At 36.2% G+C, this 24,570-nt stretch overlaps 1 protein-coding gene across 1 annotated transcript; it reads right to left on the bottom strand.

The window, feature by feature from the left end:
• Positions 1 to 2,945: 2,945 nt before the first annotated feature.
• LOC123693639 (histone acetyltransferase KAT7) lies at positions 2,946 to 23,964 on the bottom strand. Its single transcript, XM_045638825.1, has 12 exons — positions 23,754 to 23,964; positions 22,693 to 23,490; positions 22,135 to 22,295; positions 19,402 to 19,529; positions 18,593 to 18,786; positions 17,367 to 17,563; positions 16,617 to 16,730; positions 16,349 to 16,412; positions 14,800 to 14,994; positions 7,236 to 7,329; positions 3,886 to 4,139; positions 2,946 to 3,038 (listed from the first exon to the last, which is right to left on the bottom strand). Exons 1-12 carry the CDS (start codon positions 23,766 to 23,768, stop codon positions 2,946 to 2,948), a joined length of 2,307 nt encoding a protein of 768 aa, XP_045494781.1. The 5' UTR covers positions 23,769 to 23,964.
• Positions 23,965 to 24,570: the final 606 nt, after the last annotated feature.

Below are 24,570 nucleotides of genomic sequence, written 5' to 3'. Positions count from 1 at the left end.
AATATATTTTTAATTTGCTCGATTTCCAACCATCTTTTGCAGACGTATCAAACGTCTGCATATGACACCTATTTCTAAAGATTTTAAATGGAATTCCGTTCGCCATATTGGATTTAAAATGGCGACATAAGGAATCCATTGTGCTACTTTACTCTACACTGTTAAGATCTAACTTACAGTAATCTTTCGTGAATCGTACTGTACACAGCGTTTAAATCTTTAATTCAAAATTTATGCATGAGATTTTTTTTACCTATTATTTTTATCGAAATTCTACCTTATTTCATAGATGTAAGTAATAAAAAACGAAGAAAAAAGTAATAAATAGCCAAAATGAACTGTATATAACTGATGATAGACTACTATAACTATGTGTTTGTGACACTTACGAATAGAAAATAGTCATGCAACCACAAATACAAAGATTAACATTAGCCTAAATCTACCAGATTTACCCGATTTCCAACCATCTTTTGAAGACGTATCAAACTTCTATATTTAACAACTACATCTAAAGATTTAAAATGGAATTGTGTCCGCCATATTGGATTTTAAATGGCGACACAAATAATCCATTGTAACCTCTACACTTAAGAACTATAGAAAATATTATATTATAAGATAGACATTAGCCTACATATTATATCAGAATATAAACACTAAATATATTTTTAATTTGCTCGATTTCCAACCATCTTTTTCAGACGTATGTAACGTCTATATTTTACACCTATATCTAAAGATTAAAAACGAAATACCGTCGGCCATATTGGATTTAAAATGGCGAAATAAAAATCCATTGCGCCATTTTACTCTACTCTTAAGAACTAATTTGTTTATACATATATCTTTAATTTAAAATCTATTTATGAGATTTTTTAACCTTATAGCTGACGAAAATGTCCTACCATGTTATTTTTTATATTATTACCCAAGATTTCTTGGCATCATAATATAGATTTACGCTCACAAACTTACAATACTCAACAACCACAATTATCTTATTAGTTATATTTCCTTATAATAATTAATATACACATTTTTCGTCATTGAAACCAGTAAGATATTAAGATCTTATTTAACCATAGACTTATTCTTTACCCTTAAATATATACATATACAACATACAGACAAATGCACGACAAATTTATGTTTAGAATATTTATTTCTAGAACACCTTTCCTTTTACGTCACAAGAAACTATATATGTCGTGACGTCAAAGATCTCAATTGGCGATGACGTCTAAGCTATAACAATGCATCCATTGAAATAAAAATAAATATAATTTCTCATAAAAAGTTTTAAAAACATGCAAGTCACCATAAATGCTAAAATAAGGTAATATCAAGATCTACGCGACATTGCGAAAAATGGATGTGGCATATTAAATGAATGATTAATTTTGAAAAATATCTTGATTTACGCAAAATATATCGCAATTACATTATTTTTAGTTATGACAATACTATGTAGATTACAAAATTTAAGGGAACACTTCATTTTCTTTAATTCAATAAACACAATTATTAATATCCTTATTTACGTACAATCCCATCATATAGTACCTAGGAAATAGTTAAATGCATAGAAATAATTGACTTCCAACACAATATCCTCCGATTGTCCATACTAATCCAAACTGTAACACTTTCCATATAATTGTTGTAACACTGCTGAGAGTTGAGTTTCGTTGAGTTAAACTCAAGTAAACAATGGCGTATCTCGATTGTACCTATGGATACAAAGACAATGGTTTAAAACATAAACAAAACAAAATAGCTGCAAAATTAGGAGGATTATCCAATTTTTTGAACAGTAATTACAATGAATGATTTTGGAATGTTTGCTAATTCTTCTTATTTAATAATTCACAGTTACAGAGCAAAATCAGGGATCAGATGCAATTCACCACGTGAGCGGTAGAGCCAATGCAAATGTTCATGGGATGAGGTGATCGTTATAGCTACCAGCTGGTTTGCCAACTCTAACAATTCATAGTGTGTGTGCTTGAGCTTTAATTTGCGCACGTGTGTCAGCATGCGTGTGTGAGTGTGCATACCCAGCTTTAGGCTATTCTGTCTACTATTTTTGTGTGTGTGCACGCTCAGATTCACGTTATGCATGCGTGTGTGACTATTCAAAGTGTGTGTCTGTGTGTGTGTGTGCGTAAGAACACGCCCAGCTCCTCGCAGCGCACTCGTTGTGTACTGCGTATGCGCTTGTGTGTGTGTGTGCGTAAGAACACGCCCAGCTCCTCGCAGCGCACCCGTTGTGTACTGCGAATGCGCTTGTGTATATGTGTGTAGGTACGTACGCTCAAAGCAGCATGTGTGTATGTGTATGCGTGTGGGTAGGTGCGCTCAGAGTAGCGTGTGTTGCTCGTGTGTATGTGTCTGTGTGTATGTGTGTGTGGGTACGTACGCTCAGAGCAGCATGTGAGTATGTGTATGCGTGTGGGTAGGTGCGCTCAGAGTAGCGTGTGTTGCTCGTGTGTATGTGTCTGTGTGTGTGTGTGTGTGTGGGTACGTACGCTCAGAGCAGCATGTGAGTATGTGTATGCGTGTGGGTAGGTACGCTCAGAGTAGCGTGTGTTGCTGGTGTGTATGTGTCTGTGCGTATGTGTGTGCGGGTACGTACGCTCAGAGCAGCATGTGAGTATGTGTATGCGTGTGGGTAGGTACGCTCAGAGTAGCGTGTGTTGCTGGTGTGTATGTGTCTGTGCGTATGTGTGTGTGGGTACGTACGCTCAGAGCAGCATGTGAGTATGTGTATGCGTGTGGGTAGGTACGCTCAGAGTAGCGTGTGTTGCTGGTGTGTATGTGTCTGTGTGTGTGTGTGTGTGGGGTACGTACGCTCAGAGCAGCGAGCGCGCGACGCTGCTGGCGGGTCGGCGGCGGGCGGGGCGCGGCGCGCGGGGCGGGCGGGGCGCGCGCGCGGCGCGGGGTCAGCGGCCCGCGCCGCCGCCCCACCAGCGCAGCCCGCCCGGCTCCACGCTGCGCACACGCGTGGCCCGGCGACTCGCGTCCTCCAGCACCTCCTGCACATATGTGCAAGTGCTGTACTCGATTTTTACCATGTCAATACAGCAGCAGACCCAATAAAAGATGGCAAGATGACATTGTTGATGTAGCGGGGAATCAATGGGTAAAACTGGCTAATATGGAAAGGCAGAAATGGAAAATTTTGGAGGAGGCTTTCACCGCACAAAGCGGTCCTTACAATAAAGTAAATAGGATAGGTACTAACATAGAATAGCAACAACGTTACTAACATAAACATATACTAGTTTTAAGATTTCACAAGTTATTATATAAAGTATTAAGTTAAATTGTAAAACATTTTTTGTAAAAGCAAGGAAATAAAAGCTTATAATTAATACGTATACAAATGTTGCGTATATTAAATAAATATTTCAGGACAATTTTCACACACGGCACGAACACTTAGGTACACATTAGAAAAAGACATTTATATGTCGCAAGCAAATTGTATGATTTCGCCGATCAGTAACAGCGTCATCACTCGTCAGTTTACAAACGCTCAGAATTTTGTATTATGCCGAGAATTTACTGTTTCCAAAACTTGAACCGAAAAATTACGAAAGGCAACAATTTTTCTAATGTATATTTTTTTCTACTGAATTGTTAAAAGAAACAGCTATGCTATTTTATTATATTGAATTATTTGCCGATGCCTCCTCCATTATCGTCAATGCTTTTTATACCTCCGTGACACACATTTTATACACGTACACTATACTAATATTTTATTTATTTATTTTTTATTACCAATTCATTCCATGAGGGTTTTTTACCTACTTGATTTTTTGATCATAGTTCCGAGTACAAACTCAAAAGGCTGAAATTAAAGAAAACTTTACTAACCTGTTTCTTCAGCACAATATGCTTGCCCTTCCAGTACTTCATGAGACCTCTCTCTTGCAACGTCGACACTATATCCGACGAAGCGATCGCCAAGTCTTTGCTAAGATCTCGTATACACAGCGCAGGCCCGGGTGCAGAACATAGTCGTTTAAGGATCGCCTCCTTCCAGTAGGATCTGTAGGATATTAGACCAAGATCCGATAGAGGTGTCTCTGGTGATCCCACTTTGCCCTCTTCTTTGGTCAGGAGGTAACCTGGTGGAAGAAATATGTACTGATATTTATGGCTATCGAAGGAGATGGGATTCTATTAAAATAATCTGGTGTTTCGACTTTCTTGTTTAAAATAATGTACAGTAATGTATAGAATCCTTAAGAGAAGAGGAGAGAAGTTGCTATAAAATAAGTGAAATAAGCTAATGAATGACTTTCTCTTGTTTTCCAATTTGTATCCGTTTTTACCAAAATATGATATTTTTATATTATCTATGATAGTTAGCTATCATTATATAAGGAAGGAATACTCCAAAATATGTTTCCAGCTTCAAACTACAACTAAAAAATTGAAAAGAATAGAATCGAAATTGATAAACATTGTTTTGTTTTTCACGATTGAAAATAACCGCTTGTTTATTAAATTATTTTATGATATGCTTACACCTATTACTGCACAATATATTGTTTACCTGACTAACGCCGACACGCTTCTCGCTAATCCAAACCGTCCACATTTATTCAAAGTAATAGACCATTAAACCACAATTAGACGGTTCAAAAGGAAAGTTTATTCGGCAATAATTATAACATATGATGTTGTTTTTATAAATTGCACGCAATTACTTTGGAAAGTAAAGAATCAAACAGCAGGCAGCCGCACGCCAACACTTTTTATATCGATATCATATCGCCCTTTCACTGTGCCAATAAAATATCTAAAAATATGCACATATCAATTCAAGCTGGCTGGTATAAAGGTTATTGTGTAATGGCCTGTTAAAATTGATATCGCTATGCAGCAAAACATTTTTTTATATTCCCTATGAGGACTAGGAATTAGAGAACAGGAGTATGATTGTAGGACTGATCTTTTCTTGACAATAATGCTTGGTATACGGTTATAGTGTTGATAGCATATTGTAGTTACGATGAAACATTAATATTCTTTAAACTAAGATTCATAAGTTAACCCTAAACATGCTACAATAAAAAAATTGGTAGCACTATCCACGCGAATAAATGAATTACTTACAACATGAACAATAAACGGCATCGTCATAAGTAATTAAAAACGTGTTAAATCGTAATTAACATGCAAAACTGAAACTATGGCACTTCATTAGAACCACGAACAGCTGATGGTGCGAAAATAATTCATGCTTCTAGTTATCTAGTTACATTTTTTGGTATCACTGGAATAGGAAATCAGAAAAAAAATTGCTTTATTGGGCAGGTACGGTATTTCATTTATAAGATAAAGATAACATTATTTTAAAACTAATATTTTGACTGTTTATAATACCTGGAATTATTAATAATTTCTGAAGATTTTCACCATATTCTTTTTCTATTACCGAGTATGGCAATGACTATGCGTTTTATCATGATTTATGTTTTTACAACCTCGCCCTCAAGTGGGATTCATAAAATATACGTTTTAAAATAATAAGAGAAACAGACAAAAGAAATAGGAACATGCAAGGAATTTCTGAACACAGTACCTATCGTCTAAGATGTGTTTATCTTTACAATCCTGCATGAGACATCTGAAAGACGATAAAATTCTGCAAAATGTTTTATGATATTATTTAAAATATTTTACCAAAGTATAAGAGTTTTAAAGTACATATAACCACGGTGGACGTTTTACTATGAGGTGAATTTTATGGCTAAAATTGGCAAAGGAGCTTGATAATGAAATTACATACAGGGTTGCATGAAGACGGAAGTATTGTTAACATCCTGTTATGACTGGGCGGGAAGCGAAGCAGCTAAATTAATTTTTGAATACCAACGTCAAAAAGATAGTTAAATTTGATATATGTATTAATTTGCCTCATTTAATTTTAAGATAAATTTTGTATGTAAAGTTTTTGGCAATAAATTTCTTTTCTTTCTTTTTTTCAATTAAAAGGGAATTGCTAAAAAGGGGAAGACAAAAAATCAGCAAAAGCTGGCCAGTAGGTAGTCTCAGTCAGCGCTGTTTTTCAGCAAGCCCGACAAGTCTTAATAAACACTTAACTGAAATGTTTTTATACGCCTGTTATGGAAAAATGGTAACAGCCGACTCAAAGTATTGCTGTTTTCTATCCCGACACATTACGTCTTTCCTCCACCGCTCTTTGACAGCATCCCACACAAACGCCAATTACGCGGACGCGCCCGGCGGTGGTAATAGCGAGCCATCAAAATTCCTCGCATCTACAATTCGTGAGGTCCCGTGCCGTCTAGACACCGGCCGATCCATACTGCATCGCATCGATCGGGGTGAACGGCCGCGGCGTCGCGACCGCCCCCCGTCCCAAACAAGCGGCAGGCTCACGATGCTGACCGCTCAGGTGCGGAACGATTGCTCCTTATCAATTAATTGTCTGGGTAATGTTGATAGGATGGAAAATCGAGCTAAACATCAACTATATAGGAAACGATGGTGACAATTGGGATTCAGAGCAAAGGTGTTTGTAAACAAATCATTGAATTGTTTTTATTTGTTTCAGGTGCAACAAGAATTTACGCTCTTAACAATTAATGTGGGACCACGGAAACTTGTGGTGATTTTTGGGATTACAGAGAAACGTTTTAAAATCTTCAGGGATTTTTTTAGAGAATATAAATCATAGTTTAAAGATGCGAAGAGTCTTTGAGATCCTTTTCAAGTAATGTACATGACAATAAATACTTTGCAAATCCTTAATAAAATTTGAAAAATTTGGGTATTTATTTACGATGCGTAAATAGTAATGTATATGGTAATACTAAAATTTCTTAAGAAAGTCCAATATCATTGCGCTGTTTAATAATTGATGAACCTATAATAATGTATATAGGTGGTGACAGTTAGAAATATTGAGTGCGAACAAAGCCTTTGCAAATAAATAATGAACATAATCTGAATATGAGATAAAATGATTCTTTAGGTTCAGAGAAGTGGATCTTTAATTTTGAAATCTTCAGTAAACAACTTCAGTAACAACACTAATAAATTATCATTTTTAAACATTAAAAAATGCTTATTTTCTACATTTACACCCATATTCCAATAACACGAGTATCATAACCAAAACTTAAACAAACATGCTAAAATTCCACAACCCCCATAGACCATGAAAACGCAATAAGGTGTAGAGTACTTACTGAAATCAATGAGCAGCCGCCCGTAGCCTTGCCGCTGGTACGGTGGCAGCGTGAGTATACACGACACATTGTAGTTCAGGAACGAGTTCTTTTCCTGTTCGGAAAAGAAGTGGGATGTTATTTTTGGAATAATTTTTGTAATAAATTTGTTTGAATAAAACGTGTGAGTTAATTTATCGAAAAAATATTGTAATAGAAGTAACTATACTTGTCGTATAATGATTATTTGCTAAATGTGGGTAGTTTGTAAATGTTTTCTTGACTTCATGATAAGAAGGTCGTTATAATTTGCTTGTACTGAATACTCGATGTTACAATAAAATTCTATTGAGCTATTAGTGTTTTATTTTTTCCTTATATATTCCTGGGTAGAAAAAAATCTTAGTTCCATCTAAAACTGGGGTAGTAATAAAACTTTGTACATTTACATCCATCACCGCACATCATACATCATTAACGTTCAAAAAGTTCCATTACACCCACAGTCCCTAACCCTCCCCAATCTCGACGGCCCAGACGACCCCAAGAATGTGCGAAAGAACTTTCCAATTTCGATCAGGCCCGCGGGCGCGGGTGTACCGACGGCCCAGACGTTCAGACGTCTGGATTTATTGCGTTACACGCCGTCTAGACGGCCGTGTTTACATCCGCGGATTGTCACTGGGGTGTGACGCGCCCCGCGGATACGGAGTGCTTTGCGTTAGGGTTAACTTTATTGCCCGTGTGTATAGGTTGGTTAATTGTTCTATGTTACGGCTGTGGTTTAGCGGTTGATTCCCGGTTCTTTGTCTGATTTGAGTAATGGAAAATTGAATTGAAAAGAAATTATTTAAATCTTAATAATAATAAAATATTAGCTGATGAAATTTACTAAAGTAGACGTAAACTGAGGAACATAGAACCTATAAAAATAAAAGATATTGATCACCGTAATAGGACGCTTTCATCCAGACTCTCACAAACATTAATTACAACCGGCTAGACATAATTGAACAGTACACGAAAAAAGGCCCGCAGCATATTCCGTACAACCCTTTGTTATCAAAATAACCAGCTGTTATCGGCAACCAACAAACGTATCAAAGTTTAACGGAATATATCCGGGTACCCGGATGCGAGGTCGTCGACCCGGACAGACGCTGTCTCGCCGTCCGTCTGTCTGTGCTTTTATATATACTTTAAACTCTACACATAAGATTTATTGATTTTTAATGTTCCGTCTGAAGGGTTTGTTTTTGTGGATTCCTTTGTGGGAGGTTTACGGTGTACGCTGGTTACAAGTAACGGAATCGTTTTATTGTTAGCTGAATAATGATATGAAAAGGGATACTGAACAATATAAAACGTTCGCAATAGAGGCTTATTTATAGTGGTTTTATTTTTTTCATACTTCGTATAAATTTGTGTGAATTTTCTTGAGAAAATTTCGTTTTACCTCAAATATTTGGTATTTATACACAAAAATAATTTCAATAATATGTACGATCAAACAATATACGAAACAAAAAATTATACACAGTAAATTACATGCTTTACAGTTTTGTATGTAATCCAATACATACAATGTTAATACATAGGACCTTTCTCAATTAAAAGTTCTACTTAAACTTGTAATAAACTGTTATAGTAGTGAATATCTCATTATAAGCCGTGAAACCATTCATATTTCATCAATAGATAGAGCCATAGCTACGAAAACTACTACGCCCGTAGACCGTCTACGTTTACGTTGAAAGCGTAGCGCTACGACGAGCCGCCGTAGACACTTCGCGTAAAAGAGTGGAACGTAGCAGTTAAATAAAAATCGATCTTCTTGTAAATAACTATAGGGTTTAAAATAGAATGCTATGCAGGCCAGGGGAGGTTTTAATTGTGCACTTGAAATAACTATGTATAGGAAAGTAGTTTCAATAGATCATTGTTTATTGTAGCGTTAATTTTTTTCATTAATCATGGAATGTTTATTCCAATTATTGTTAAAGACAAGGTGAGTAATATCAATGCTTTTAATAAGTTAATTATCACTTGTGTCCTATTTTATTTGCAACCTTAGATATATAAAGAAAAGAAAATAAGGACAGGAATATTATTAAATTTGGATAGGTTATTGATTCAGTGTTTTATCCGTTTAAATAACGTTTTGTTACATTAAACTCAAATTTACTTCGTTAAATAAATATCGTGTTATTCAAGTGCACATTTACAAAATTCAAATGAACACAGTCCGCGTGCAAACTACATCTACTTCAATGTAAATTAAGATCAAAGTGCAACCCTATCGTGTAAAGAAAGCTCGTATTCGTATCGTGGAAAGAATCAGCGATACACCATCAAAAACTCATAAAGCAGGGATTTCACACAAAACCCACTCCATTCTGTTAATATCGTTTGGAGGGCGCCCTCACGCGGGAGATCAAAAATTTTGTTTATACTTTACAACTCTTGAGGCCTCCTTGCCTTTTTTGAGTCTTTTTGGGTCCTTTATAGGGGACGCCTGAGGACGTCTAAGTTAACAATCACCAGATAATATCACTACATAGTATAAAACAAAGTCACTTTCTGTATGCTTGGATCTTTAAAAATACGCAAAATATTTTGATGGGTTTTTGAAGTGAAACTTCTTGAGGTGCGTTGAGAGTAAAATTTCAAGGTCACATCATGGAATACGGCGACGATTTTGGTATCTTTGAATCATGCCAAAGAAGTTTCACTTCTGACACGTGTGCTCAGCACACACGCTTTTTTAATAGTAGATAGAGTGATTCGAGAGCAACGTTTTCGTAATTAATTATGTTATGTTTTAGACAAAGCAGGCGAAGCCGCGGGCGAAAAGCTAGTAATGTATATTATGTCAATGATATTAGATACAAAATGTTCGTATAATACATTTATGTATGGCGTATTTTAAGAATTTCTATATCGAGTTTTTAATATAAAATGTATGACGCCTACGCGAGTATTATAAATGGCGATACATTCAAATATGTGTAGTGAATACGTTGTTATATTATCTGCTACGAAGTACTGATCCTTTGTAATTTATTTCATACTTTCTGTGTTTTTTTTTTATATTTAAAATCAGTAATTTGAGATAGAATAATACAATGATACGTAATGATATACACAAAAACTTTTCTTTTGAAGAAAAAATATGTACTCCTTATTAATTTGCTTTAGTTTATCTATAGAAATAAATATTATCGTTACTTAATATAAAGATTAATGATTATATGTATCTAAATCTAATGCTTTTAGAAAGCATTATGTGCTAGACTTATAATTCCAATTTCATCAAAGTCTTAAATAATGTTAAAGTAATAAACTTATAAATATATAAAGTAGCATCCCCCTTAATTGTCTAGACGCTATATCAACTATAATCTCGCCAATTAGAATAGTCTAGACGTCGTTATATTTTGTGTATCTACTGAAACTTAAATCACCTGATTTAGGTATTTCGTATAAATATTATGTCTGACTGAACTTGTATTATAATCGTTAGAGAAACATTTTAACGTTTTTTGAGGAGGTATAGAAAGCCTATGTTATGTGCCTTGTGAAGAGTTTCTTTTTCGTTCGTCTGATCGCGCCAATCTCAGGAACTGCTGGTATACTCACCAGTTATTTTAGTGTTTTATCAAGGAAGGCTTTACGCTATAAAACATGATGCTATGGCGTACAGAAGCGTAGTAGCAACGAAAATAATTGTCAATGACAATAAATTGTAATTACATGCAAATAGACAGCAAATACGCCCGACTCTCCTACGCGGTCGCCATAACAAAATCCAAAAGTCCTCTCCCGCCCCCGTCTCATATTTTACGTTAATCAAAGTGTCCCACGAAGTCCCTGAGCTCCTCAACATTACATATAAATAACCATAAAATAGCCGACCGAGTCGCGAAAGGTTAAACGTCTAGAGGTGAAACCCGACAATATCTCAAACGAATTGCGAATTTTCACAATAAACCCGCCGAGTGCGACGACATTGAAGATTGATCTTGTATTTCTTAGATACGTCTAATTACAAGTACTTATCGGGGGTTTGACTTTTAATAAGAAATTTTTCATATAATCAATAGATTTAAGTCTAGAACGTATTGCTTTTTTTCACAAAAATTGAAATTAAAAACCTAAGAGCCTAAGCCTAAGTGCCTCTTAGCCCTTAGGTTTTTAATTTCAATTTCATATGGTGTGCATATCAATAAACACATCAGTTGCTAAAATAATCTTTAATAATAATTTATTAAATTAATGATTTGGAATAAGGCACTAATAATTCGACTCTACGTATGTGGCGTAAGTCAAAAACTACTGGATTTATATTTAAAGTTTTGTTTTGTCTCCTTAATAACTCCTTATGCAAATAAAATAAATAAGGAGTAAAAAAATTAAGAGAGTATCTAGGTAATTAATCTACGGGCCGTTTTTTTTTTTTTCAAAATATAACATAGATGCTCCACATTTATAATAATAGGCATATATTTATGTCATCGACTCTAAAGACAATAACCTAGAATGACTTTCAACCCGACTGTACTTCAACCCTCGAGACGAAGGATTTTAGTCTCAAAAGATTCATATTTGTCCGTCCCACGGATCGTACATAACGCAATATTTTTGTAATTACACGGTGATATTGGGAAGAAATATGTATATATTATATAAATATGTTTAATCTTTACATTATAATAAATAATAAGCATTTCACTTACTACAAATTGAGCTACTCACATTTTATTTAGAATACAGTAACGTAACATACGTAACCTATAACGGATTTTTTTGCCGAACTGAAAACTATAAAAAAAATGGTAAACCTAAAAAAGAGCGAAGGGCCAATATGCTAAAAGTTAAAAAAAAAGATTACACAAACACTTGTAATTAGTGCAAAATTGGTTATCGAAGTGTTAAAGGACTGAAAACAGAAAAAAAAAAGTATAGACAAATATTTTCGGATAGTTTCATAATCCTAGGTGATAGAAGAGAGAAGCTAAGAACTTCCCTGACTGTAGTCGTAATTTGATAATTTTCAACATTTACCGAAATTAGACAGCCAGTCTCTCCGTAAAATTTTCGCGAACGCAATAAAAATCTATCAAAAGTACAAACCCTAACAACGTATTTTCATAACCCTCCCCAACAAGTAACAAGCCAGACGAAGCAAAATACCTATAAATTTCAAGTACTAAATCAACATACGCATATCAAAATCGCGACCGAATCTAGACATCCCCTAGGGGGCGGGGCCTGCCGGTCGACGACCTCACAGCTGACGTTCAATGGCGGAGTACTAGGCGTTGTACGCAAATTACGATTTTTAAATTAGGGAAAAATTTTAATGAACGTACAATGTTGATAGTTTGAAACTGCTAAATGAGTTGTGGGTTGCTTTCTATGGGAAATGTAAGTTGCTTTTGATTTACGTTGCGCTTGACAAATACAAATTTGAAATTACTATGACATTACTATCATTAAAATATACCAAAAAAAAACATTAGTGTTTTGCTTTTGCTTGGGTTTTTATGTTTTGTGATTAACTTTTTTTGTATTATATTTAACAGACATGAAGTACATGTTGGTCCACATCTAGTCGTCTGTCCTTTACCTCGCGAAAGCCTTTGTTCATTTCGAAATATAACATTTACAGATCAATCAGCAAATCTCTCAAAATTATTAACAAAGACTTGAATCTGAATCTAGTTACAGAAAGTTATATGATTATTCAAAAATGTATAGTCTGAAAAATTGAAGCACAAAAAGGCTTAATAAATAAAAAAATTAAAACAAATTAATGTAATAATGTTTAAAACATTGTACAAATATTAACGAAGATATTTTATTTTTAAAAGAATAAAATTATGTATTTGTTCGAAGAAGGGCACGTGTATTACATAACTATCCATTTTTAAGTACTAGCTTCCCACCCGCGGCTTCGCCCGCGCAGTCAAAGAAAAACCCGCATAGTTCCCGTTCCCGTGGGATTTCCGGGATAAATCTTATGTCCCGGGGTAAAAAGTAGCCTATTTCCTTTCTCGGGTATCAACATCTCTATACCAAATTTCATGCAAATTGTTTCATTAGTTAAGGCGTGATTGAGTAACACACGGACAGAGTTACTTTCGCATTTATAATATTAGTATGGATTAGGCCGGGCGACACTGACACAAAATTTTGGGTCATTCGTAACAGGATAGCGGTCCTATAGAGGTCTTAGTACGCAATGACAAAAAAAATGATGGTCATAACGCTGGTACCGGGGATCCACGCCCAGTCGACCAACGGGTCGAACTCGTCGAATAAATTACGAAAGTCAAACGATTTGTAACACAAAAAATTTAGAAATTACCGATAGCCCATAAAAAAGTAGGCGGTAGTGTCATGCCATACTTTTCCGGTGTGACTTACAGCCCGCCATACCGACGCGAATGCGTTGATTAAAAAAAACAATTCAACCATAGCGCCCGGCAAACTTCTTGGACAAAAAGTAGCGTGGTGGGGGAAGTTTGCGCATCAAGTTTTAGTACATTTTTATATGCGCAAGCTTCCCCCAGGCTAATTTTTGCACAGATATTCATCGTCCTACAGTTCCAAATGGTCGCCATACCGCCGAAAATCAGCATTTATTATTTTTTTCGCTAAACGATTGTTTGTATTGCATTTGGATTTTTGGAAAGTATTTGATAAACTAAGTAGGAAATCTGAAAATTTCAGAAAATATTTAATTCCGTTGCTGCTATAACAAATATTCACAGAAAGAGAAGAATGATTAAATGAAAATAAATCAATATTTAAGATAAAAAAACGTGATTTTATGCAAGTTTTCCCTCGTTATTGAATATAGCGACATCTATTTCCAAATGATGGTAAACAGGAACTTGAAATCAAGTTCATGTAAAAGTACATAGAGGGCATCTATTTCTATAATAAATACTACAATTTAGCTTTTTATCCATAGAATTCTACGGATAAAAAGAAAGTCCTAGCTTACATATTTTATTTATTTATTTATTATTTATGTATAATTAAAACAGTATTAAGTGAAGTCCCATGTCCCCTAGTGGGGTAAGGGGCAGATACATTATACATCTGTTTAAAACGGTATTACACCAATTATTATATTAACTAATATAACTACATTATATTATGAACTTGCAGACGTAGATGAAACCTAAAATTCCAATTTCCCACTAACCTTACTAAAATATCCCACGATATGGCAACCCTCGCTGTCTGCACACGTCATCACGTAGAACAGGAACGGCGTCTTGTGATCGAGGAGCAACTTGGCGAATAAGCTCATTGCTGGCAATACTGAAAATGCCAAAATTCCCACTAACCTTGCTGAAATAGCCCACGATATGGCAACCCTCGGCGTATTGTAATCGAGGAGCAACTTATCGAATAAGCACAATTGCTGGCAATACTGAAAATGCCAAATTTTCCACTAACCTTGCTGAAATAGCCCACGATATGGCAACCCTCGGCGTCTTGTAATCGAGGAGCAACTTAGCGAATACGCACAATTGCTGGCAATACTGAAAAGGGCAAATTTCCCACTAACCTTGCTGAAATATCCCACGATATGGCAACCCTCACTGTCAGCACACGTCATCACGTAGAACAAGAACGGCTCCACGTCGTAGTACAGCGTCTTGTGGTCGAGGAAGAACTTGGCGAGTAGGCACAGTTGCTGGCAATACTGCTTGTGCTTACGGCCATCTACTTGCCATACGCTGAGGTTGTCTTTGCGGTATATCTGTTGAGGAAAAGCATGGTCATCACATCTGTGTGAATATAATTTGTTTCTTTCAATAATAACAAGTATAAAATCATAATCATTTTTTTATCAAGGATGCGTTCTCAAAAAATATAGATATCGACACGCACCTATATAATTTTGCGGACTGAACGTTTATTCATAAGAACTTTCTATGCAATGCGTGCAGAGTGACAATATAAATCTACATAGAGGTATATAAAAATGAAACCCGTTTTCCTTGGTCACGGCATCACGCGTGAACGGGTAGACCGATTTCGATAATTCTTTTTTTTATTATATTCTTTGAAGTACGAGGATGGTTCTTATTTAGAGAAAACGTAAATACGCGAAGCCGGGGCGGTCCGCTAGTAAATAATAAATGTGTTAACGTAGTATGAAATCTCTGACACTTGGCGCGATACTTATGTTTTATATCTTGGTGATCTAGTGTGTAATCTGTCTTTTTTTTAAATGAACCTTCTTTAGGCGCGTTGACAGTAAAATTCAAGGTCACGTCATGGCAATACCGTCACGTCATGGAGTAAGGCGACGATTTTGGTATCTTTGAATCTTGCTAAAGAAGTTTCACTTCTGAAACGTAGCACTCGAACACACGTGCACGGCAGACACACTCACAAAAAAAATTGTAACTCATGTATGTATGTTTGTCCCTCACCTCATCCCCCGGCGGGTCCCACACGCACACTTGGCGAGATATTTGTGTGTTTTATATCTTGGTGATGTAGTGTAGTGTAGTGTGAAATCTGTTTTGTGTGTATGTCTGTCCCTCACCTCATCCCCCGGCGGGTGTCTCCACACACACTTGGTCCGATGGCGGGCCGCCCCACACACTCATGAAATTTCTCTTTAACTTTTTGTTATGTATGATTTTACTATGTTAGTGAAATAGCGTAGTGTGAAGTGTCTGTCACTTGGCTCGGTTTTCGTGTGTGTATATGTCGTGATGTGAAACTTGTCTCTTTCTCTTTCACTTGGCGCGCTGTTTTTTGTGCTATATGTAGAAATCTCACCTCGTCCCCCGGCGGGTGTCTCCACACGCACACTTGGCGAGATATTTGTGTGTTTTATATCTTGGTGATGTAGTGTAGTGTAAAATATATGTTTTGTGTGTATGTTCGTCCCTCACCTCATCCCCCGGCGGGTGTCTCCACACACACTTGGCCCGATGGCGGGCTGCCCCACAGGCACACTTGTGGTGGTTGAGGCAGAAAGAGTACACTTGTGGTGTAGTATTAAATCTCTGACACTTGGCGTGATATTTGTGTGTTTTATATCTTGGTGATGTAGTGTAGTGTAAAATATATGTTTCGTGTGTATGTCTGTCCCTGACCTCATCCCCCGGCGGGTGTCTCCACACACACTTGGCCCGATGGCGGGCCGCCCCACAGGCACACTTGTGGTGGTTGAGGCAGAAAGAGTACACTTGTGGTGTAGTATTAAATCTCTGACACTTGGCGTGATATTTGTGTGTTTTATATCTTGGTGATGTAGTGTAGTGTAAAATATATGTTTCGTGTGTATGTCTGTCCCTGACCTCATCCCCCGGCGGGTGTCTCCACACACACTTGGCCCGATGGCGGGCCGCCCCACAGGCACACTTGTGGTGGTTGAGGCAGAACTCGCACACGAACAGGCGCGGCACGCGGGCAGCCTCCCCCGGGTATGGAGATTGGTACCATACCTCCATCATGTACTTGCCCATCACTACGTATCTGCGAAAAATATATGTTAACTCAAACTTAAACATTTATTTATTCAACTAGCTGTGCTCCGCGGTTTTACCCGTAGTGCTTCGCTCCTGTTGGTCTTAGCGAGATGATATTAGCCTATAGCCTTCCTCGATAAATGGGCTATTTAACAGTGAAATAAATTTTCAAATCGGACCAGTAGTTCCCGAGATTAGCGCGTTCAAACAAACAAACTCTTCAGCTTTATAATATTAGTATATATAAGACTTCTTCTAGAAGCATTTTTGAATCATCATTACATATTTTTAACATTTACTACCGATTCGGAAATCAGTTTCTATGGAGAACCAGCAAGAAAATCCATAGTTGATGGAACCTTTTTAAAAACGTATTTTTCGCTTATTGCTCATTTAATTGCTTTATTGACAAAATGGAGACGTAAAATTGGAAAATGAAACTCAGATTCAAACTTAACCTATTCAATATTAAATTCAATCATTCATTCAAAAATAGTAAGCATAGGTAGCGTAAGAAATGAATGCATCTAAACCAAAATTAATTCGAAAACTTTTAATCATTTTTTTGACAATTGCAACATTTCTATAAAATCTAAAGCTAAAACTAAACGCTAACAAAAATATAAACATAAAACACACATACCTAGTGCCCTTATCAGACGCAATATCCTCCAACTCCTCTTCAATCTTAACAGCAGCGAGCGCTTGGGCATCTCTGAACAATCTCAAATCGTAATCCGGTACAAAACCATCTAGCACTGGCTCCCTTTCCTCCCCCTGTTCATCGTTGTTCGTCATCGCTTTTAGTTCGTGACTGCCCTTCCATTTTGAACGCATGTCCTGGAATGAAATAATTTTGTTATAACATACATTGGTGAATACTAGAATAGGGTTTTATTATAAAAACTTGTTGTCATGAGTAATTTAATAACTATCTTTTTTAAGTTATTAGTTTAATTTATAATGGTAATCTGAATAAGAAAACATACATAATATATGACACAGCCAAAACTACCTTCGCAGCGACGCACTGCGCAGGGGTCGTATTGTGGTTTATGGATTAAAGCAAAATGATGTAACTAGGATGCCAACAGAAGATTCAATGTTCAAAAACAGCACACAAACGCACACACGAAATCAAAGTAATAGGACATGATTTGATTACTGTGAGCGAAAAAGAGATAGTTGGAGTAAATTTTGGCTAATAAATCACATTTTAAAGTACTTACTGACGACCGCTCGGCGCCGCAACACGCAGCGATTGCGTGGCGTTTTATGGGACACGCGTCTTAGGTAGAGTGCACTTATACTAAAAATTTACTAATTCTACCCTTCTGATATTATAAATGAGATGGTTTGTAGGGATGAATTTCTGGATTTTACTCTTTCACAAAACCGACTAGGCGCATTTGGATGAAATATTACAATATTAAGATATGGGTTTAAATGAAAACAGCGATTACTTAAACTTTTTATATTATTTCCAGAAGCACATTGCCTAATGCCTTACACATTACACACCGCATACAAGAAGAAAAAGAACCACACACAAAAAAACAGTGTTGCCACAACAGTGACATAAGAAAAATTCAAGTTAAATTTTCTAATACAATATCTATACTAATATTATAAAGCTGAAGAGTTTGTTTGTTTGTTTGTTTGAACGCATTAATCTCGGGAACTACTGGTCCGATTTGAAAAATTCTTTCGGTGTTAGATAGCCCATTTATCGAGGAAGGTTATAGGCTATATTTCATCACGCTACGGGCAACAGGATTGGAGCCACGGGGGTGAAACCGCGCGGAGCAGCTAGTATCTAATATACAATAATAGAGGTGTTATAACACCGTGTTATAAATGTAGACGCACCTTGACCTTCAGCTGGTACGCGCGCTGCTCGATAGTGGGCATGGCGCGCGGGCGCTGCAGCATGGCGGCCACCGCTCGGCGCCGCGCCGCCGCTGCGGCCCCGCGCTCCTCCGCCGCCGCCACGCACCACGCTGCGGTGACGTTGTGGTATATGGGGCACGCGTCGTACGTGAAGTGCTTTTCGGATTTGCCACCTGCGCGATATGGGAAGATGACAATTTTTTGAAGTTATACTTCTTTTAGCGCGATGGATAAAAATGATGAGAGTGAATTTTTACACTGCGCGCACACCGACACCTAAATTTAACAGCATGAAGTTAGTTCTAGGTGGTATGAAAATTGATAACTATGTTCAAGTTGTGTATTCTAGTATTTTTCCATACGCCAAAGAAGTATATCTAACGCGTGTACACACACTCTTTTTACCGGGGCAAACCGATCAGTGCAAAATTAATAAAAACAATAGAAAAAACGCCATCATTTGTCACTTTAATATATGGCGTGAGGTGTACGAGTAAATAAATACGATTGAATTGTGATCAGATCGACATGCAGGCACCCTGTACATTGCACATGAAAACAAATTAAGCTCCTCAATGTGGAACAATACATAATAATATGTATTATTTAATCTGACGTTTCAAACACTACATAAAAGTGGCTATTGAGCTACTTTTATATAGTTTATATAGTTACGTTTTAATTGTAAAACAAATTTTGGAAAACATAACTGGCAAAAAATAGACAATTTCATTTCACAAAACATACAACGGCAAACAAATAGATGATAAATAATAAAGCTAACATACCTAAATGTCCAGTAGAATCACATCCCCTCACGGGACACCGTCTCTCCGAGGGTGTGGCTGGCCTGTGGTGAACGGCTGGCGACTTTACAAGCGCTGCGCGTGCTTTCGCCAGCCGTTTGTCTTCTTTGCTTTAATATTAAACACGGACACAAAATTATTATTTATCCTTAGATCATTAATACAGAGTAAAAAATATCGAATTCAGAATCTTGTAGATAATCAAATATTGTAACCTCTTCGATATTGTTAGAATCTGGTTTAGGCAGAATTAGTAATATTAAATAAAATATTATAAAGAGGAAAGGTTTGATTTTTTGTTTGTTTGTTTGTATGAATTGAATAGGCTCCGAAACTACTTGGCAGATTTGAAAAATTCTTTCACTGTTGGAAAGCTACATCATTTCTGAGTGACATAGGCTATATTTCATTTTCAAAAAAAATAGGCATCCTTACTAAAATTACGATAACGTAATCCAAGGTGTGAAAAAAATATCAAAAAACTACCTTACATCGCGTGCGCTGCGAAAACTGTTGATGATAGAACAAAATGATATACTACATTTTTTTAGAACACACCATTGTCTACAAAAAATCAGCGGCAGCATATCTCTAACTATTACAGTCATGTCACAATAAGCGTTTTTTTATTGAAAAAAAGAAATTAAAATACCACCGCTACAAAAAGCTCTTTATTTGTACCTTGGTATTAACCCTTATCAAAATAAATGATGTATTATTTAATATTATATAATATTTTAATAGCCATAAATATTACACTGTTTTTAGCTTTGTTGATTCTACACGTTGGGAAATGTAATACTTATAATAAATGCGAAAGTTTGTGAGGATGGATGTACCTACTCACTCTTTCACGCAAATACTACTGAAGATTACATTGAAATTTAGTATACATATATAGAGGGTAACTTGGATAAACATATATGTATATCCCGGAAATCCCACAGGAACGGGAACTATGCGGGTTTTTTTAAACGCGGGCGAAGCCGCGGGCGGAATGCTAGTATTAAATAAATGTATACCATTATTAAGTATATTCAACACACACAACAGAACAAATACACTAAAATAATCAAGCAAAAAGTAAAAGCACTTTATTTTCACACAGAACAGCATGCATATTTAAAATGATATGTAGTTTATGTAGTATGTAGGCATTTTTTTAATATATTCTTTCTTTTATTTCTTTTTTGCGCTATCCTTATTCTTCTCACATTTCCTTTCCTACCATTTTATTTATTTATTTATTTATTTATAGCCTTTATTGCCAATATTTCAGGTTACATTTTTCTTAAAACTAAAATTAAATTGCATTGTGGGTGTTGGCGTGTCCTTGTGACACAAAGGCCTCTTCCAACTTCTTCCACTCGCCACGTTCTTTCGCCTTCCGTAACCATAGCGGCCCCGCCACTCTCCTTATTTCATCTGACCACCTTTTTCTTTGTCTTCCTCTTTTTCTTTTAGCATCTGCTCTGGGAGTCCATTCAGTAATGACCCTTGTCCATCGGTTTCCCTTTTCTCTGAGCATATGCCCTACCCACCTCCATTTAAGAACCTTTGTCTTTTTCACAACATCTTCTATTTTCGTTATATTTCTGATATCTAAAGCTCTTTTTCTTTGTTTTTTTGTATAACCCATTATGCTCCTCTCCATTGCTCTTTGGCATGTTACCAATTTTGTGTCATGTTTTTTTGTTTTAGCCCAAGTTTGGCAACCATAGGTTAATATTGGCAAAATGCAGGTATTGAATAGTCTTCTTTTAATTATGATATTATATTGTGTATTTTTAAATATTTCTTTCAGCGACCAGTATCTCTTCCAAGAATGAGCAACCCGTCTCTCAATTTCATGTTCCATTTGGTCGGTGAAAGCTATTATTTGGCCTAGATAAATATAAGAATTGACATATTCGATTAACTTATCTTCTATTTTAATTGGGGTTCGCACTCTATTTGCTATAATTTTGGTTTTTCCATAGTTAATTGATAGTCCCACTTTTTTGCTTTCTTTTGCCAGTTGAAGAAGCATGGTTTGAAGGTTTCCAGGGTTATCTGATATGAGTATTATATCATCAGCAAATCTGAGATGATTCAAATTTGTTCCATTAATGTTTATGCCGAAGTTATCCCAGTCTAATTTTCTAAAGATTCCCTCTAATACTGAGGAAAAAAGTTTTGGTGAGAGTGGGTCTCCCTGTCTCACGCCTCGATTTATAGGGAATACTTCACCTTCGGTTTCCAATTTTACTCTGCCTGTGCTGTTTTTGTATATATTCTTTATGATCCTTATGTATTTGTTGTTTATTCCTTGATTCTTCAAAGCTTCCCATATAGATTGGTGTTCCAGTGAATCAAATGCCTTGTTGTAGTCTACAAATGCCATGTAAAGTCGATAGTTGTATTCATGGCTTTTCTCAATCAACTGTTTCACCACATGAATATGATCCGCTGTAGAGTATCCTGCTCTAAATCCTGCCTGTTCCCTCGGTTGTTCTTCGTCGAGCTTTTTAGTGATACGGTTAAGCATTATTTTTGAGAAAACTTTATATACCTTTCCTACCATGCCTGGCAGAGATTGCTGTGTTGCAATAAGGCCGCCTATTGTGCAAAATTTTTGTACCTCATTAATTTGTACCACATTTCCTACATTGTTTTGTACAATGAAGTGTTATAAATAAACAAAAATAAATAAATGATAAAAGTTTTCTTTCGTACCTCATTTCATTACTCTTCTCTCGTTCCTCGTTATCCGAGTCCGTGTCTGTGTGGTTAGGTTTAGACGCAGCCATGCGGGACACCCGCGCTGATATGGATCGTGTTAATTTGCGCGGCACTTCTACTACGGAGTCTCCGGAGTCCCCGCTTTTTGATCCTTGCTGTGAATGTTAGGTTACAGGTTTAGTTAAATGTTTGAAAACCATTTATACTAGCTTTCCGCCCGCGGCTTCGCTCGCTTTATCTAAAACCTAATAAATAATATACTTAAACCTTCCTTGAGTATCACTCTAACTATTAAAAAACCGCATCAAAATCCGTTGCATAGTTTTAAAGATTTAAGTGTACAAAGGGATATAGGGACAGAGAAAGCGACTTTGTTTTATACTATATAGTATAGTATGTAGTAAAACATGAAATTAAAAATTGTTCTATTTATTCATTACTACTTACCTATATTTCAGAGAATTTCATCTAATAAACCTGTAATCCTTATTTCTAAAATAAGGATAACAGGGAATTGATAATCAATTCTAATAAATAACTTTTGAAACATACCTTTTTGTTTGTTTTCGGCGGGTCTTTCTTGGGCATAGGTTCACTGTCACTATCAGACGACACAGATTCCACAGATGACTGACTCGATGTGCAGGAAGATGCACTCTTATCCTCAGACAATTTCTTTGGTGGTGGTCCATTTGATCTGCTTGCTCTACGCTTAGAACTATCCTTAGATGTAGAATTTGAATCATCATTTGTAGTCGAACGAGCTGGAGTTAACGGAGATGAATCTTTTTCCTCACTAGACTTTCTTGTCGCAGGTTTCTTACCTTTTGGCGATGCTTTTGGACTGGCCTTTGACGATTTACTCTCTTTGCTCTCTGAGTCCGATTCTGAACTGTTATCGGGAGAGAAGATGCTCTTTTTCTTTGATGCACTGTCATTTTTAGATGCTTTACTGACAGTTTTTGATATAGCTTTCACTTTTGCACCAGTGGCTGTTTTAGCTGCTGGCTTTTTGGCCAATACACTTGCAGCATTCTTTGTTTGCTTTGCTGATCCTCTTCGTCTTGGTGGCAGGGGTTTAGGGCTTGGTATTTTAGGTGTGTCTTCATCACTAGACGATAATAGTTTTGGTTTCGATGAACGCCTTGGTTTAGGTTCCTCCTTTTTCTTAGGTTCTTCTTGGGGTGGTGGATTTGGGGATTTTGGCTGTGCAGTTGTTGCCTGGACATCAGAGGCAGAGGAATCGGAATCTGAGCTGCTGGAGCCAGACCCTGATGTTGATGATGATGAAGCACTACTGCTAGATTCAGAGCTAGATCCTGAACTACTGTCTGTACTGCTGTTACTTACCTAGAATCAAAAATAATCAATAATTTAATATAGTTTATATAGTAAATAATCTTAATACAAATATCATTATAAAGCCTGATTCATACGAATTTTGTTTTCTTGAGTAAATAATTCAGCTCAATGTATGAAGGCATCAACCTCAAAATTAAGAACCCAAAATTAAGAACAGAAAGAATAATTATATTGAACGTGGCCATACGATTTGTATACATGTCGATTATGACAAAAAATAATGAAATAAACTAATAGTGCACCATACTTACATCAAGATTCGTCATGATGTTGAAAATAAGAAAGACGCAGTAAGTAATAATTTTAAAACTCAAACATCACAAATATCCTATTATATTAGTTCATGTTTAATTAATTAGCTAATTTATAATAAACGATAAAAATTTATTCTAGCATCAAAACAAAATAAAACAACTTTTAATCGATTGAGCTACAATAAACAAATTCTCAATCGCGATCGACTGAGCCTGTTTGAATCGTCATTTGTGATTTGACAATAATTGACAGTGACATTACTGTAACGTCCGGAAACTGTCAAACGGAAACCGTCCGGAAATATAAATATTAAACTAGCATGTTTGTTTGAACGCGCAAATCTCAGGAACTACTGGTCCGATTTGAAAAATTATTTCGCTGTTAGATAGCCCATTTACCGAGGAAGGCTATTATAATATATCACACGCTAAGACCAACATTAGTGGAGCCACGGAGGTGAAACCGCGGGGAGCAGCTAGTTTACTATGCCGCAATACTACTCTGTGACTGTGACTAGGGACATGAAATGGTGGCTTACTCTCTGCATTAAATAATGAATAATGATTAATATGCTGTAATAGTAATTATATATGAGGATACGTAGCGCGACATCGCAAAAGGACAAAATAAATAATTTAATAAAGGACAAAATGCATAATGAAGTAATTACTGTAAACCACGGATAAAATATTTATTTATCCTTGATTTAACGATAGTAATTAATTATCTTATCGTATTTTAATCCGTGTTTTCCAATTAAAGCACTAGAGCGCATTATGCGGCATAATGCTTAACGTTGAATGTTCCAACTAC

Source organism: Colias croceus, chromosome 8, assembly GCF_905220415.1.
Source record: "Colias croceus chromosome 8, ilColCroc2.1".
NCBI lineage: Eukaryota > Metazoa > Arthropoda > Insecta > Lepidoptera > Pieridae > Colias > Colias croceus.
This window is presented reverse-complemented; position numbering and strand designations above follow the sequence as displayed.

Excerpts from the sequence above, each read along its gene's own strand:
- LOC123693639 (XM_045638825.1), bottom strand. Across the intron at positions 16,413-16,616 it reads TTCTGCCTCAACCACCACAA|GTGTGCCTGTGGGGCGGCCC; the intron begins GTGTGCCTGTGG and ends CAACCACCACAA. Across the intron at positions 3,039-3,885 it reads ATATTGTGCTGAAGAAACAG|GAGGTGCTGGAGGACGCGAG; the intron begins GTTAGTAAAGTT and ends ACATATGTGCAG.